Here is a 12228-nt window from a genome sequence, read left to right as displayed (position 1 = left end):
CTAAAAAATCAGTAAAAAATGGGTTAAAAATCGCTGAAAAATCCGAAAAAAATGGGTAAAAAATAGCTAAAAATCAGAAAAAAATGGGTAAAAAATGGCTAAAAAATCAGAAAAAATGGGCAAAAAATAGCTAAAAAATATGAAAAAAATTGGTAAAAAATAGCTAAAAAATCAGAATAAAAAGGGAAAAACTCGGGGTAAAAAGCTGAAATTTTGGGGTAAGAAGCAGAATGGATTTTCCCAAATTTTGGGGTGATTTTTATGGATTTTTGTGTGATTTTTGTGGATTTGCAGGCCCCGAGTCGCCGTACACGCACTGGAAGCAGACGGTGTTCTACATGGAGGGAAATGCAGGGGAAAAATAGATTAAAAAATTGATTAAAAATAGGTTTAAAATGCTGAAAAAATGTGTAAAAAGCCAGATAAAAATGGGTAAAATATAGGTAAAACATCTAAAAAGAATGGGTAAAAAATGAGAAAAAAATGGGTAAAAAATGGCTAAAAAATCCGAAAAAAATGGATAAAAAATAGCTAAAAAATCAGAATAAAAAGGGAAAAACTCGGGGTAAAAAGCTGAAATTTTGGGGTAAGAAGCAGAATGGATTTTCCCAATTTTTGGGGTGATTTTTATGGATTTTCGTGTGATTTTTGTGGATTTTCAGGCCCCGAGTCGCCGTACACGCACTGGAAGCAGACGGTGTTCTACATGGAGGGAAACCCAGGGGAAAAATAGATTAAAAATAGGTTTAAATGATGAAAAAATGGGTGAAAAACCAGACAAAAATGGGTAAAAAATGAGAAAAAAGTGGGAAAAAATCAGCAAAAAATGGGTAAAAAATAGCTAAAAAATCAGCAAAAAATGGGTAAAAAATAGCTAAAAAATCAGTAAAAAATGGGTTAAAAATCGCTGAAAAATCCGAAAAAAATGGGTAAAAAATAGCTAAAAATCAGAAAAAAATGGGTAAAAAATGGCTAAAAAATCAGAAAAAATGGGCAAAAAATAGCTAAAAAATCAGAAAAAAAATGGGTAAAAAATAGCTAAAAAATCAGAATAAAAAGGGAAAAACTCGGGGTAAAAAGCTGAAATTTTGGGGTAAGAAGCAGAATGGATTTTCCCAATTTTTGGGGTGATTTTTATGGATTTTTGTGTGATTTTTGTGGATTTTCAGGCCCCGAGTCGCCGTACACGCACTGGAAGCAGACGGTGTTCTACATGGAGGAATACCTGACGGTGAAGAGCGGCGAGGAAATCTTCGGCACCATCACCATGAAACCAAACGCCAAGAACAACGTGAGCGACACAGCGCCGAAAATCCACGATTTTGGGGCAATTTGGGGGAAAATCCACAATTTTGGGGCTTTTTGGGGGGTTTTGGGGGGTTTTTGTTCAGTCGGAATTTTCCGGGATTTTTTCAAAAATTTTTGGGGGAATTTTTGGGAATTTCTGTGGGTGTTTCTCAGGATTTTCTGAAATGTTTTGGGGGAATTTTCTGGGGATTTTTGGGGATTTTTTTCGATTTTTTTTGGGATTTTTGGAGGAATTTTTCAGAGGGATTTTTGGGATTTTTTTGGGATTTATGGAGGAATTTTTCAGAGGGATTTTTGGGATTTTTTTGGGATTTATGGAGGAATTTTTCAGAGGGATTTTTGGTTTTTGGGGATTCTTTTTCGATTTTTTTGGGGGGGGATTTATGGAGGAATTTTTCAGAGGGATTTTTGGGGATTTTTTTGGGGATTTATGGAGGAATTTTTCAGAGGGATTTTTTGGGGGATTTATGGAGGAATTTTTCAGGGGGATTTTTCGGGGATTTTTTCAAAAATTTTTGGGGGAATTTTTTTGGATTTTTGGGAGAACGTTGGGGGTTTTTTGGGAATTTTTGTGGGTGTTTCGCAGGATTTTTTGAAATGTTTTGGGGGAATTTTCTGGGGATTTTTGGGGATTTTTTTGGGGATTTATGGAGGAATTTTTCAGAGGGATTTTTGGGATTTTTTTGGGATTTATGGAGGAATTTTTCAGAGGGATTTTTGGGATTTTTTTGGGGATTTATGGAGGAATTTTTCAGAGGGATTTTTGGGAATTTTTTGGGGGATTTATGGAGGAATTTTTCAGGGGGATTTTTCGGGGATTTTTTAAAAAATTTTTGGGGAATTTTTGGGAATTTTTGGGAGAACGTTGGGGGTTTTTTGGGAATTTTTGTGGGTGTTTCTCAGGATTTTCTGAAATGTTTTGGGGGAATTTTCTGGGGATTTTTGGGGATTTTTTTCGATTTTTTTGGGGATTTTTGGAGGCATTTTTCAGAGGGATTTTTGGGGCATTTATGAAAGAATTTTTCAGATGGATTTTTGGGGATTTTTTTGGGGGATTTATGGAGGAATTTTTCAGAGGGATTTTTGGGGATTTTATTTCGATTTTTTGGGATTTTTTGAGGAATTTTTCAGAGGGATTTTTGGGGATTTATGGAGGAATTTTTCAGGGGGATTTTTGGGGATTTTTTCAAAATTTTTAGGGGAATTTTTGGGAATTTTTGAGAGAAGGTCGGGGTTTTTATGGGAATTTTTGTGGGTGTTTCTCAGGATTTTTGGAATGTTTTGGGGGGATTTTCTGGGGATTTTTGAGGGATTTTTGGGGATTTTTTTTCGATTTTTTGGGGGATTTATGGAGGAATTTTTCAGAGGGATTTTTTGGGGATTTTTTTTTGGGATTTATGGAGGAATCTTTCAGAGGGATTTTTGGGGATTTTTCAGGGATTTTTTCAAAAATTTTTGGGGGAATTTTTGGAAGAAGGTTGGGGTTTTTATGGGAATTTTTGTGGGTGTTTCTCAGGATTTTTTGAAATGTTTTGGGGGGATTTTTGGGGATTTTTTGAGGATTGATGGAGGAATTTTTCAGAGGGATTTATTTTCGATTTTTTGGGGGATTTATGGAGGAATTTTTCAGAGGGATTTTTGGGGATTTTTTTTTTTATTTTTTTGGTCATTTTTGGAGGAATTTTTCAGAGGGATTTTTTGGGGGATTTATGGAGGAATTTTTCAGAGGGATTTTTGGGTTTTGGGGATTTTTTTTCGATTTTTTGGGGGATTTATGGAGGAATTTTTCAGGGGGATTTTTGGGGATTTATGGAGGAATTTTTCAGAGGGATGTTTGGGGATTTTTGGGGATTTTTTTGGGGATTTATGGAGGATTTTTTCAGAGGGATTTTTGGGGATTTTTTTTTATTTTTTTGGTCATTTTTGGAGGAATTTTTCAGAGGGATTTTTGGGGAATTTTTTGGGATTTATGGAGGAATTTTTCAGAGGGATTTTTGGGGAATTTTTTGGGATTTATGGAGGAATTTTTCAGAGGGATTTTTGGGGATTTTATTTCGATTTTTTTGGGATTTATTGAGGAATTTTTCAGAGGGATTTTGGGGATTTTTTGGGGGATTTATGGAGGAATTTTTCAGAGGGATTTTTGGTTTTTGGGGATTTATGGAGGAATTTTTCAGAGGGATTTTTGGGGATTTTTTGGAGATTTTTTCAAAAATTTTTGGGGGAATTTTCGGGAGAACGTTGGGGGTTTTTTGTGGACTTTTTTGGGTGTTTCTCAGGATTTTTTGAAATGTTTTGGGGGGATTTTCTGGGGATTTTTGAGGGATTTTTGGGGATTTTTTGGGGATTTGTGGAGGAATTTTTCACAGGGATTTTTGATTTTTGGGGATTTTTTTTCGATTTTTTGGGGGATTTATGGAGGAATTTTTCAGAGGGATTTTTGGGGATTTTTCTGGGATTTTTTCAAAAATTTTTGGGGGAATTTTTGGGAGAAGGTTGGGGTCTTTATGGGAAATTTTTTGGGTGTTTCTCAGGATTTTTTGAAATGTTTTAGGGGAATTTTTGGGGATTTTTGGGGATTTTTTTCCGATATTTTGGGGATTTTTGGAGGAGTTTTTCAGAGGGATTTTTGGGGATTTTGGGGGATTTTTGGAAGAATGTTGGGGTTTTTTGGGAATTTTTGTGGGTGTTTCTCAGGATTTTTTGAAATGTTTGGGGGGAATTTTCTGGGGATTTTTGAGGGATTTTTGGAGGAATTTTTCAGAGGGATTTTTGGGGATTTTTTTGGGGATTTATGGAGGAATTTTTCAGAGGGATTTTTGAGGGATTTTTTTCGCTTTTTTGGGGGATTTATGGAGAAATTTTTCAGGATATCTAAGATGGTTTTTTGGGGTTTCATTGAGGGATTTTTGGGGGGATTTTTAGATGAATTTTTGAGGGATTTTTCAAGGTTTTCATGGGGGAATTTTGGGTGGTTTTTTTGAGAGATTTTGGGGGAGTTGAGCGATTTTTGGGGACTTTTTGGTTTTTTTATCAAGGTTTTCATGGGGGAATTTTTGGTGGTTTTTTTGAGAGATTTTGGGGGGGTTGAGTGATTCTTGGGGATTTTTTTGTGTTTTTTAGGAGGGAAATTTGGATTTTTGTTAAGGTATTTTGGAGTGTTTTTTTGAGGAAATTTTTGGGATTTTGTGGGGGAAATTTGGGGATTTTGGGGGAATTTTTGGGGGGAATTTTTTTGATTTTTCAGGGGAATTTTGGGACTATTTCAGGAATGGTTAAAAAAAAATTTGAGGGATTTTTCCGAGGGATTTTGGGACATTTTTGGGAGGGAATTCGGGGTAAGTTTGGTGACATTTGGAGGGAATTTTGGGATCGATTCCATCATTTTGGGGATCATTTCAAATCCGGGGTTTTGTGGGGATTTTTATGAATTTCTGGATGTCCCAAAATCCCAATTTCTCTCCCCAAAAGCGCGACCTGGACTTCACCATCGACCTGGACTTCAAGGGGCAGCTCTGCGAACTCTCCTGCTCCACCGATTACCGCATGCGTTAGGGGGCCCAACCCCCGGAATGCACCCCAAAATCCAACCCCAAACCTGCCCCAAACCCCCCCCAAAAACCCCAAAAAATCCCCCAAAAATCCCCAAAAAATCCCAAAAAAATCCCCCGAAAATCCCCAAAAAAACCCCAAAAAATCCCCCAAAAAATCCCAAAATTGGGGGCGCTGCAGTTCCCGCTTTTCACCACGTGGGGGCACCAAAACCCCAAAATTTGGGGATTTTGCCCAATTTTGGACCTGAATTTTTGGGGGGTTTTTATTTTCATTTTTTTGAGACCCCAAAATTTTGGTTTCTTGACCCCAAACTTGGGGGGGTTTTGCCCCATTTTGAACTCCAAAATTTTGGAATTTCCCCCCCTTTTTGAGAACCCAATTTTTGGGGGTTTTTTTCCTCATTTTGGGACCCCAAAATTCTTTTCTTTACCTCATTTGGGGGCCCCAAATTTTGAGGGTTTTCCCCATTTTGTTCCCCAGATTTGGGGTTTTTTTCTCATTTTGGGGTTCCCCAAATTTTTGGGGTTTTTTTCTGTTTTGTCCCCCAAATTTTGATTTTTTTTTTTTTCCCCAAATTTTTTGGCTTTTCTCCCCCCAATATTTGGGATTTTCCCCCTTTTTGTTCCCCAAATTTTTGGGATATTTTTTCCTTCTTTTTGACCCAAATTTTTTGCCGTTTTTCCCTCAATTTCTGAGATGTTTTTCCCCTTTTTGTTCTTCAAATTTTTGGGGTTTATTCCCATTTTCACAGCCCCCAATTTTGTGGGGTTTTTTCCCATTTTACTCCGCAAACTTTTGGGGTTTTTTTTCCATTTTGGGGTTCCCCAAATTTTTGGGATTTTCCCTCATTTTATTCCCCAAATTTTGATTTTTTTTTCCCCCTTTTTGTTCCCCAAATTTTGGGGTTTTTTTCCATTTTGGTTCCCCAAATTTTTCGGATTTTCCCCCATTTTATTCCCCAAATTTTGATTTTTTTTTCCGCTCGTTTTCTCCCAAATTTTGGGGTTTTTTTTCATTTTTGGCTTCCCCAAATTTTTGGGATTTTCCCCCATTTTATTCCCCAAATTTTGATTTTTTTTTTCCCCCGTTTTCTCCCAAATTTTGGGGATTTTTTCCATTTTGGGGTTCCCCAAATTTTTGAGGTTTTCCCCCATTTTATTCCCCAAATTTTGATATTTTTTCCCCCGTTTTCTCTCAAATTTTGGGGTTTTTTTCCCATTTTTGGGGTTTTTGGGGCCGTTCCTCCCCTCCCCCCCCCCGGCAGCAATTTGGGGGTGGGGGAGGGGATTTGGGGGTGGGGGAGGGGCGGTTTCGGGGCTCCCCTCCCCCCCTTTGTAAGTTATGTTTTTATATCGAATAAAGGCAAATAAAGGGGAGGGGGCTCCAGCTCGGAATTTTTGGGGGGGGTCCCCAAAATTTTAGGGGGGTTGGGGTCAAAAATCCCAAAAATTTTGGGGGGGTTGGGGTCAAAAATCCCCAAAATTTTGGGGGGAGGTTGGGGTCAAAAATCCCAAAAATTTTGGGGGGGGGTTGGGGTCAAAAATCCCCAAAATTTTGGGGGGGTTGGGGTCAAAAATCCCCAAAATTTTGGGGAGGGTGGGGTCAAAAATCCCCAAAATTTTGGGGGGGGTGGGGTCAAAAATTTTCAAAATTTTGGGGGGGTTGGGGTCAAAAATCCCCAAAATTTTGGGGGGGTGGGGTCAAAAATCCCCAAAATTTTGGGGGGGTTGGGGTCAAAAATCCCCAAAATTTTGGGGGATTGGGGTCAAAAATCCCCAAAATTTTGGGGGGGGTGGTCAAAAATCCCCAAAATTTTGGGGGGGGTGGGGTCAAAAATTTCCAAAATTTTGGGGGGGGTGGGGTCAAAAATCCCCAAAATTTTGGGGGATGGGGTCAAAAATTTCCAAAATTTTGGGGGGGTTGGGGTCAAAAATCCCCAAAATTTTGGGGGATGGGGTCAAAAATTTCCAAAATTTTGGGGGGGTTGGGGTCAAAAATCCCCAAAATTTTGGGGGGGTTGGGGTCAAAAATCCCCAAAATTTTGGGGAGGGTGGGGTCAAAAATCCCCAAAATTTTGGGGGGTGGGGTCAAAAATCCCCAAAATTTTGTGGGAGGTTGGGATCAAAAATCCCCAAAATTTTGGGGGGGGTGGGGTCAAAAATCCCCAAAATTTTGGGGGGGGTGGGGTCAAAAATCCCCAAAATTTTGGGGGGGTTGGGGTCAAAAATCCCCAAAATTTGGGGGGGGGTGGGGTCAAAAATCCCCAAAATTTTGGGGGGGGTGGGGTCAAAAATCCCCAAAATTTTGGGGGGGTTGGGGTCGTCAAAAATCCCCAAAATTTTGGGGGGGGTGGGGTCAAAAATTTTCAAAATTTTGGGGGGGTTGGGGTCAAAAATCCCCAAAATTTTGGGGAGGGTGGGGGTCAAAAATCCCCAAAATTTTGGGGGGTGGGGTCAAAAATCCCCAAAATTTTGTGGGAGGTTGGGATCAAAAATCCCCAAAATTTTGGGGGGGGTGGGGTCAAAAATCCCCAAAATTTTGGGGTTTGGGGGGGGGGGGGAATGAAAAAAAAAATGGGGGAGGGGCAGGAAATGGGGGTGGGGGGAGGGGGAAAAATTTGGGGGAGGGGTCCCCAAATTCGGGCGGCGTGGGGGGAGGGGGCAAAAATAATTTGGGGGGGTCCCGAAAATTTGGGGTGGGGGGAGGGAGGGAGGGAGGGAGACAAAATGGGGAGGGGGAGGGGCAAAAAACAAATGGGGGTGTGTTCCTAAAATTGAAGGGGGGAGGGGCAAAAAAAAAAAGGGGAGGGGCCTGAAATTGGGATGGGGGAGGGGCAAAATATTGGGGGGGGTCCATAAAATTCGGGGTGGGGGGGAGGGGCAAAAAAAATGGGGGGGTGGTTCCTAAAATTGAAGGGGGGAGGGGCACGAAATGGGGGGGGAGGGGGTTAAAGTTTGGGGTGGGGGAGGGGCAAAAAAAAAAAAAGGGGAGGGGCCTGAAATTGGGATGGGGGAGGGGCAAAATATTAAGGGGGGGGGGGTCCTTCGAATTTGGGGGTGGGGGGAGGGGCAAAAAAAAAAAAAAAGGGGAGGGGCCTGAAATTGGGATGGGGGAAGGGGAAAATTTGGGGGGGGGGTCCATAAAATTCGGGGTGGGGGAGGGGAAAAGAAAAAAAAAGGGGGAGGGGCCTGAAATTGGGATGGGGGAGGGGCAAAATATTGCGGGGGGGTCCCTCGAGTTTGGGGTGGGGGGAGGGGGCAAAAAAAAAGGGGAGGGGCCTGAAATGTGGGGTGGGGGGAGGGGAAAAATATTGGGGGGGGTCCATAAAATTTGGGGGTGGGGGAGGGGGCAAAAAAAAAGGGGAAGGGGCCTGAAATTTGGGGTGGGGGAGGGGTCACAACTGTGAGGGGGGGAGGGGCTTAAAAGCGGAGGGGGCGTGGCCTGTTGGGGTGGGGGGAGGGGCTGCAAACGGAGAGGATTTCCCCGGAGTTTGGGGTGGGGGGAGGGGGACCCTGAATTTGGGGGGGTGGGGGAGGGGCAGAGGGAATTTGGGTTCCCCCCGAATTTGGGGGGTGGGGGGAGGGGATCCCTAAAAATGTTTGGGTGGGGGGGGTGGGGGGAGGGGCCGAAAATGGGGAGGGGTCCCTAAAACGGGGGGGAGGGGTGGGGGAGGGGCCCGGGACCGTGGGAAAATCCCCGGAGCGGTTTCGGGGCGCGGTGGGGGAGGGGCGGAACCCCCAAATTTCCCCTCCCCCCCCATCATCCCCCGGTTTGTGTGGGTGGGGGAGGGGCGGAACCCCCAAATTTCCCCTCCCCCCATCCCCAAATTTGTGTGGGTGGGGGAGGGGCGGAACCCCCAAATTTCCCCTCCCCCATCCCCAAATTTGTGTGGGTGGGGGAGGGGCGGAACCCCCAAATTTCCCATCCCCAAATTTGTGTGGGTGGGGGAGGGGCGGAACCCCCAAATTTCCCCTCCCCCATCCCCAAATTTGTGTGGGTGGGGGAGGGGCGGAACCCCCAAATTTCCCCTCCCCCATCCCCAAATTTGTGTGGGTGGGGGAGGGGCGGGACCGGAACCGGTCCCGGGGGGTTGGGGCGGGTGGGGGGAGGGGGCGGGCGGCGGTCAGCCAAGCCCCGCCCCCAATCGCGGCCCCTCCCCCACCCCCGGCTCAGGTGCGGCCGCGGCGCAGGTAAAGGGGGGGGGAGGGGCGGGCTGGGGATTTTGGGGGGATTTTGGGGAATTTTGGGGGAATTTTGGGGGGATTTTGGGGGACCCCTCCCCCCACCTCCATCCCCGCCCCTCCCCCACCCTTGGAGCAGCCAAAAAAAATGAAAAATTTAAAATTTAAAACAAAAAAAAGGCCGAAAATTGGAGGCAATTGGAGCAAATTCGCGGCCAAAAATAACAAAAAAAAACCACAAAAAAAAAACCCAAAAAAAAATCCGAGTTGGAATTTTATAAAGCGTCGGAAATTGGGAATTTTGTTAAAAATAAAAATAAATAAAAAATCAAAAAAAAATTGGAATTGAAATATGAAAGTGTCAAAAATGGGGAGAATTTTTTTTTTTAAGTTGGTGGCACAAAAATAAAAATGGAAATTGAAAAGTGGCGTCAAGGTTTAGGGGGGAAATTGGAATTTATCAAAGGGAAATTCGGGAGGAAAGTTTTAAAATTTCCGGGGATTTGGGTGAAAATGAAATAAAATAAGAAGGAAAATAAAAAAAATAAGGATTAAAAAATCGGAAATTTAAATTAAAAGCACAGGAAAAAAAGCTCAAAAAATCTTCTCCAAATCCATAAAAAAAAGAGAAAATTTAATTTACAAAAAACAATCCAAAATGGCATCAAATTCCCTCCAAAAATGAGGCAGAAAAAATAAAAATGAGGCTCAAAATTCGCCTAAAAAATCTAAAATTAAAATGTCAGAAAAATCTGCACGAAATGTCCCCAAATCCATTTTAAAAAAGAGAAAATTTAATTTAAAAATCTCAGAAATTGCCTCAAATTTCCTCCGAAGGTGCCCTGAAAAACAGAAAATCAAAATTAAAACCAAAAAAAAACCCCAAAATTTGTCTGAAATCTCCCCAAATCCCCTAAAAATACAAAATCCAGAGAGAAAACCCCAAAGAAATCCCAAAAAGAAAAGAAAAATCTTCCCAAAAAATCCCAAAATTTATCCAATTTTCCCTTAAAATAGAAAAACATCCAAAAAAAAATTCCCCAAAAATCCCAAAAATCTCAAAAAAATCCAAAAAATCCCAAAAATTCCCAAAAATCCCAAAAATCCGAAAAGCCCTTGGAGGACACAAAGAGATTTTGGGGAAATTTTGGGATTTTTTGGGGTGGATTTTGCTGGGGAATTTTGGGAATTTTGGGAATTTTTGGGAATTTTTGGGGTGGATTTTGCTGGGGATTTTTGGGAATTTTTGGGGATTTTTGGGGTGGATTTTGCTGGGAATTTTGGGGAATTTGGGGGATTTTTTGGGGTGGATTTTGCTGGGGATTTTGGGAATTTTTGGGAATTTTTGGGGTGGATTTTGCTGGGGATTTTTGGGAATTTTTGGGAATTTTTGGGGTGGATTTTGCTGGGGATTTTGGGAATTTTTGGGAATTTTTGGGGTGGATTTTGCTGGGGATTTTGGGAATTTTTGGGGTGGATTTTGGGATTTTTTTTTGGGTGGATTTTGCTGGGGGGTTTTGGGAATTTTGGGGATTTTTTTGGGGTGGATTTTGCTGGGGATTTTTGGGAAATTTTTGGGAATTTTTGGGGTGGATTTTGCTGGGGAATTTTGGGAATTTTTGGGGATTTTTGGGGTGGATTTTGGGAATTTTGGGTGTGGATTTTGCTGGGGATTTTTGGGAATTTTTGGGGATTTTTGGGGTGGATTTTGCTGGGGAATTTGGGGAATTTTTGGGAATTTTTTGGGTGGATTTTGGGATTTTTTGGTGTGCATTTTGCTGAAGATTTTGGGGATTTTAGGGAATTTTTGGGGTGGATTTTGGGATTTTTTGGGCTGGATTTTGCTGGGGATTTTTGGGAATTTTTGGGGATTTTGGGGGATTTTTGGGGTGGATTTTGCTGAGAATTTTGGGGAATTTGGGGGATTTTTTGGGGTGGATTTTGCTGGGGATTTTGGGAATTTTTGGGAATTTTTGGGGTGGATTTTGCTGGGGATTTTGGGAATTTTTGGGGTGGATTTTGGGATTTTTTTTGGGTGGATTTTGCTGGGGGGTTTTGGGAATTTTGGGGATTTTTTGGGGTGGATTTTGCTGGGGATTTTTGGGAAATTTTTGGGAATTTTGGGGGTGGATTTTGCTGGGGATTTTTGGGAATTTTTGGGAATTTTTGGGGTGGATTTTGGGATTTTTTTGGGTGGATTTTGCTGGGGATTTTTGGGAATTTTGGGGAGTTTTTTTGGGGTGGATTTTTGGAATTTTTGGGGCGGATTTTGCTGGGGATTTTGGGAATTTTCGGGAATTTTTGGGGTGGATTTTGCTGGGGAATTTTGGGCTGGGTTTTTGGATTTTTGGGTTAAATTTTCAGGATTTCAGGGTTGTATTTTTGGGGCAGATTTCGGGGTGGATTTTTGGATTTTTGGGGTGAATTTTTGTATTTTTGGGGTGGATTTTTGGAATTTTTGGGGTGAATTTTCAGCATTTCAGGGGTAGAATTTGGGGTGGATTTTTTGGGATTTTTGGGGTGAATTTTCAGGATTTCAGGGGTGGATTTTTGGGCAGATTTTGGGATGGATTTTTGGATTTTTGGGGTGAATTTTTGGCATTTCAGGGCTGGATTTTGATGGGGATTTTTGGGGCAGATTTTGGGATGGATTTTTGGATTTTTGGGGTGAATTTTCAGGATTTCAGGGCTGGATTTTTAGGACAGACTTCGGGATGGATTTTTGGATTTTTGGGGTGAATTTTCGGCATTTCAGGGCTGGATTTTTGGGCAGATTTTGGGATGGATTTTGGGATTTCTGGGGTGAATATTTGGGATTTCAGGGCTGGATTTTGATGGGGATTTTTGGGCAGATTTTGGGATGGATTTCAGGATTTTTGGGGTGAATATTTGGGATTTCAGGAGTGGATTTTTGGGCAAATTTTGGGGTGGATTTTTGTATTTTTGGGGGTGAATTTTTGTATTTTTGGGGTGGATTTTTGGAATTTTTGGGGTGAATTTTCAGCATTTCAGGGGTAGATTTTGGGGTGGATTTTTTGGAATTTTTGGGGTGAATTTTCAGGATTTCAGGGGTGGATTTTTGGGGCAGATTTTGGGATGGATTTTGGTGGTGAATTTTCAGGATTTTTGGGGTGAATTTTCAGGATTTCAGAGCTGTATTTTTGGGGTGAATTTTTGGGATTTC

The 12228-nt window shown here is 41.9% G+C and overlaps 1 protein-coding gene across 2 annotated transcripts in view; it reads left to right on the top strand.

Annotated features, from left to right (window-relative positions):
- PRMT1 (protein arginine methyltransferase 1) overlaps positions 1-6183 on the top strand; it is a 31781-nt gene extending 25598 nt beyond the window's left edge. For both annotated transcript variants that reach the window (XM_058822734.1, XM_058822735.1), the window contains exons 9-10: positions 1170-1291; positions 4780-6183. In XM_058822734.1, the coding sequence (XP_058678717.1) occupies positions 1170-1291; positions 4780-4863 (206 nt within the window). In that variant the 3' untranslated portion in view covers positions 4864-6183. The remainder of the gene's footprint in view (positions 1-1169; positions 1292-4779) is intronic.
- The last annotated feature ends 6045 nt before the right edge of the window (positions 6184-12228 follow it).

This window comes from Ammospiza caudacuta, chromosome 34 (assembly GCF_027887145.1).
Source record: "Ammospiza caudacuta isolate bAmmCau1 chromosome 34, bAmmCau1.pri, whole genome shotgun sequence".
In the NCBI taxonomy this organism is placed as follows: Eukaryota; Metazoa; Chordata; class Aves; order Passeriformes; family Passerellidae; genus Ammospiza; species Ammospiza caudacuta.
This window is presented reverse-complemented; position numbering and strand designations above follow the sequence as displayed.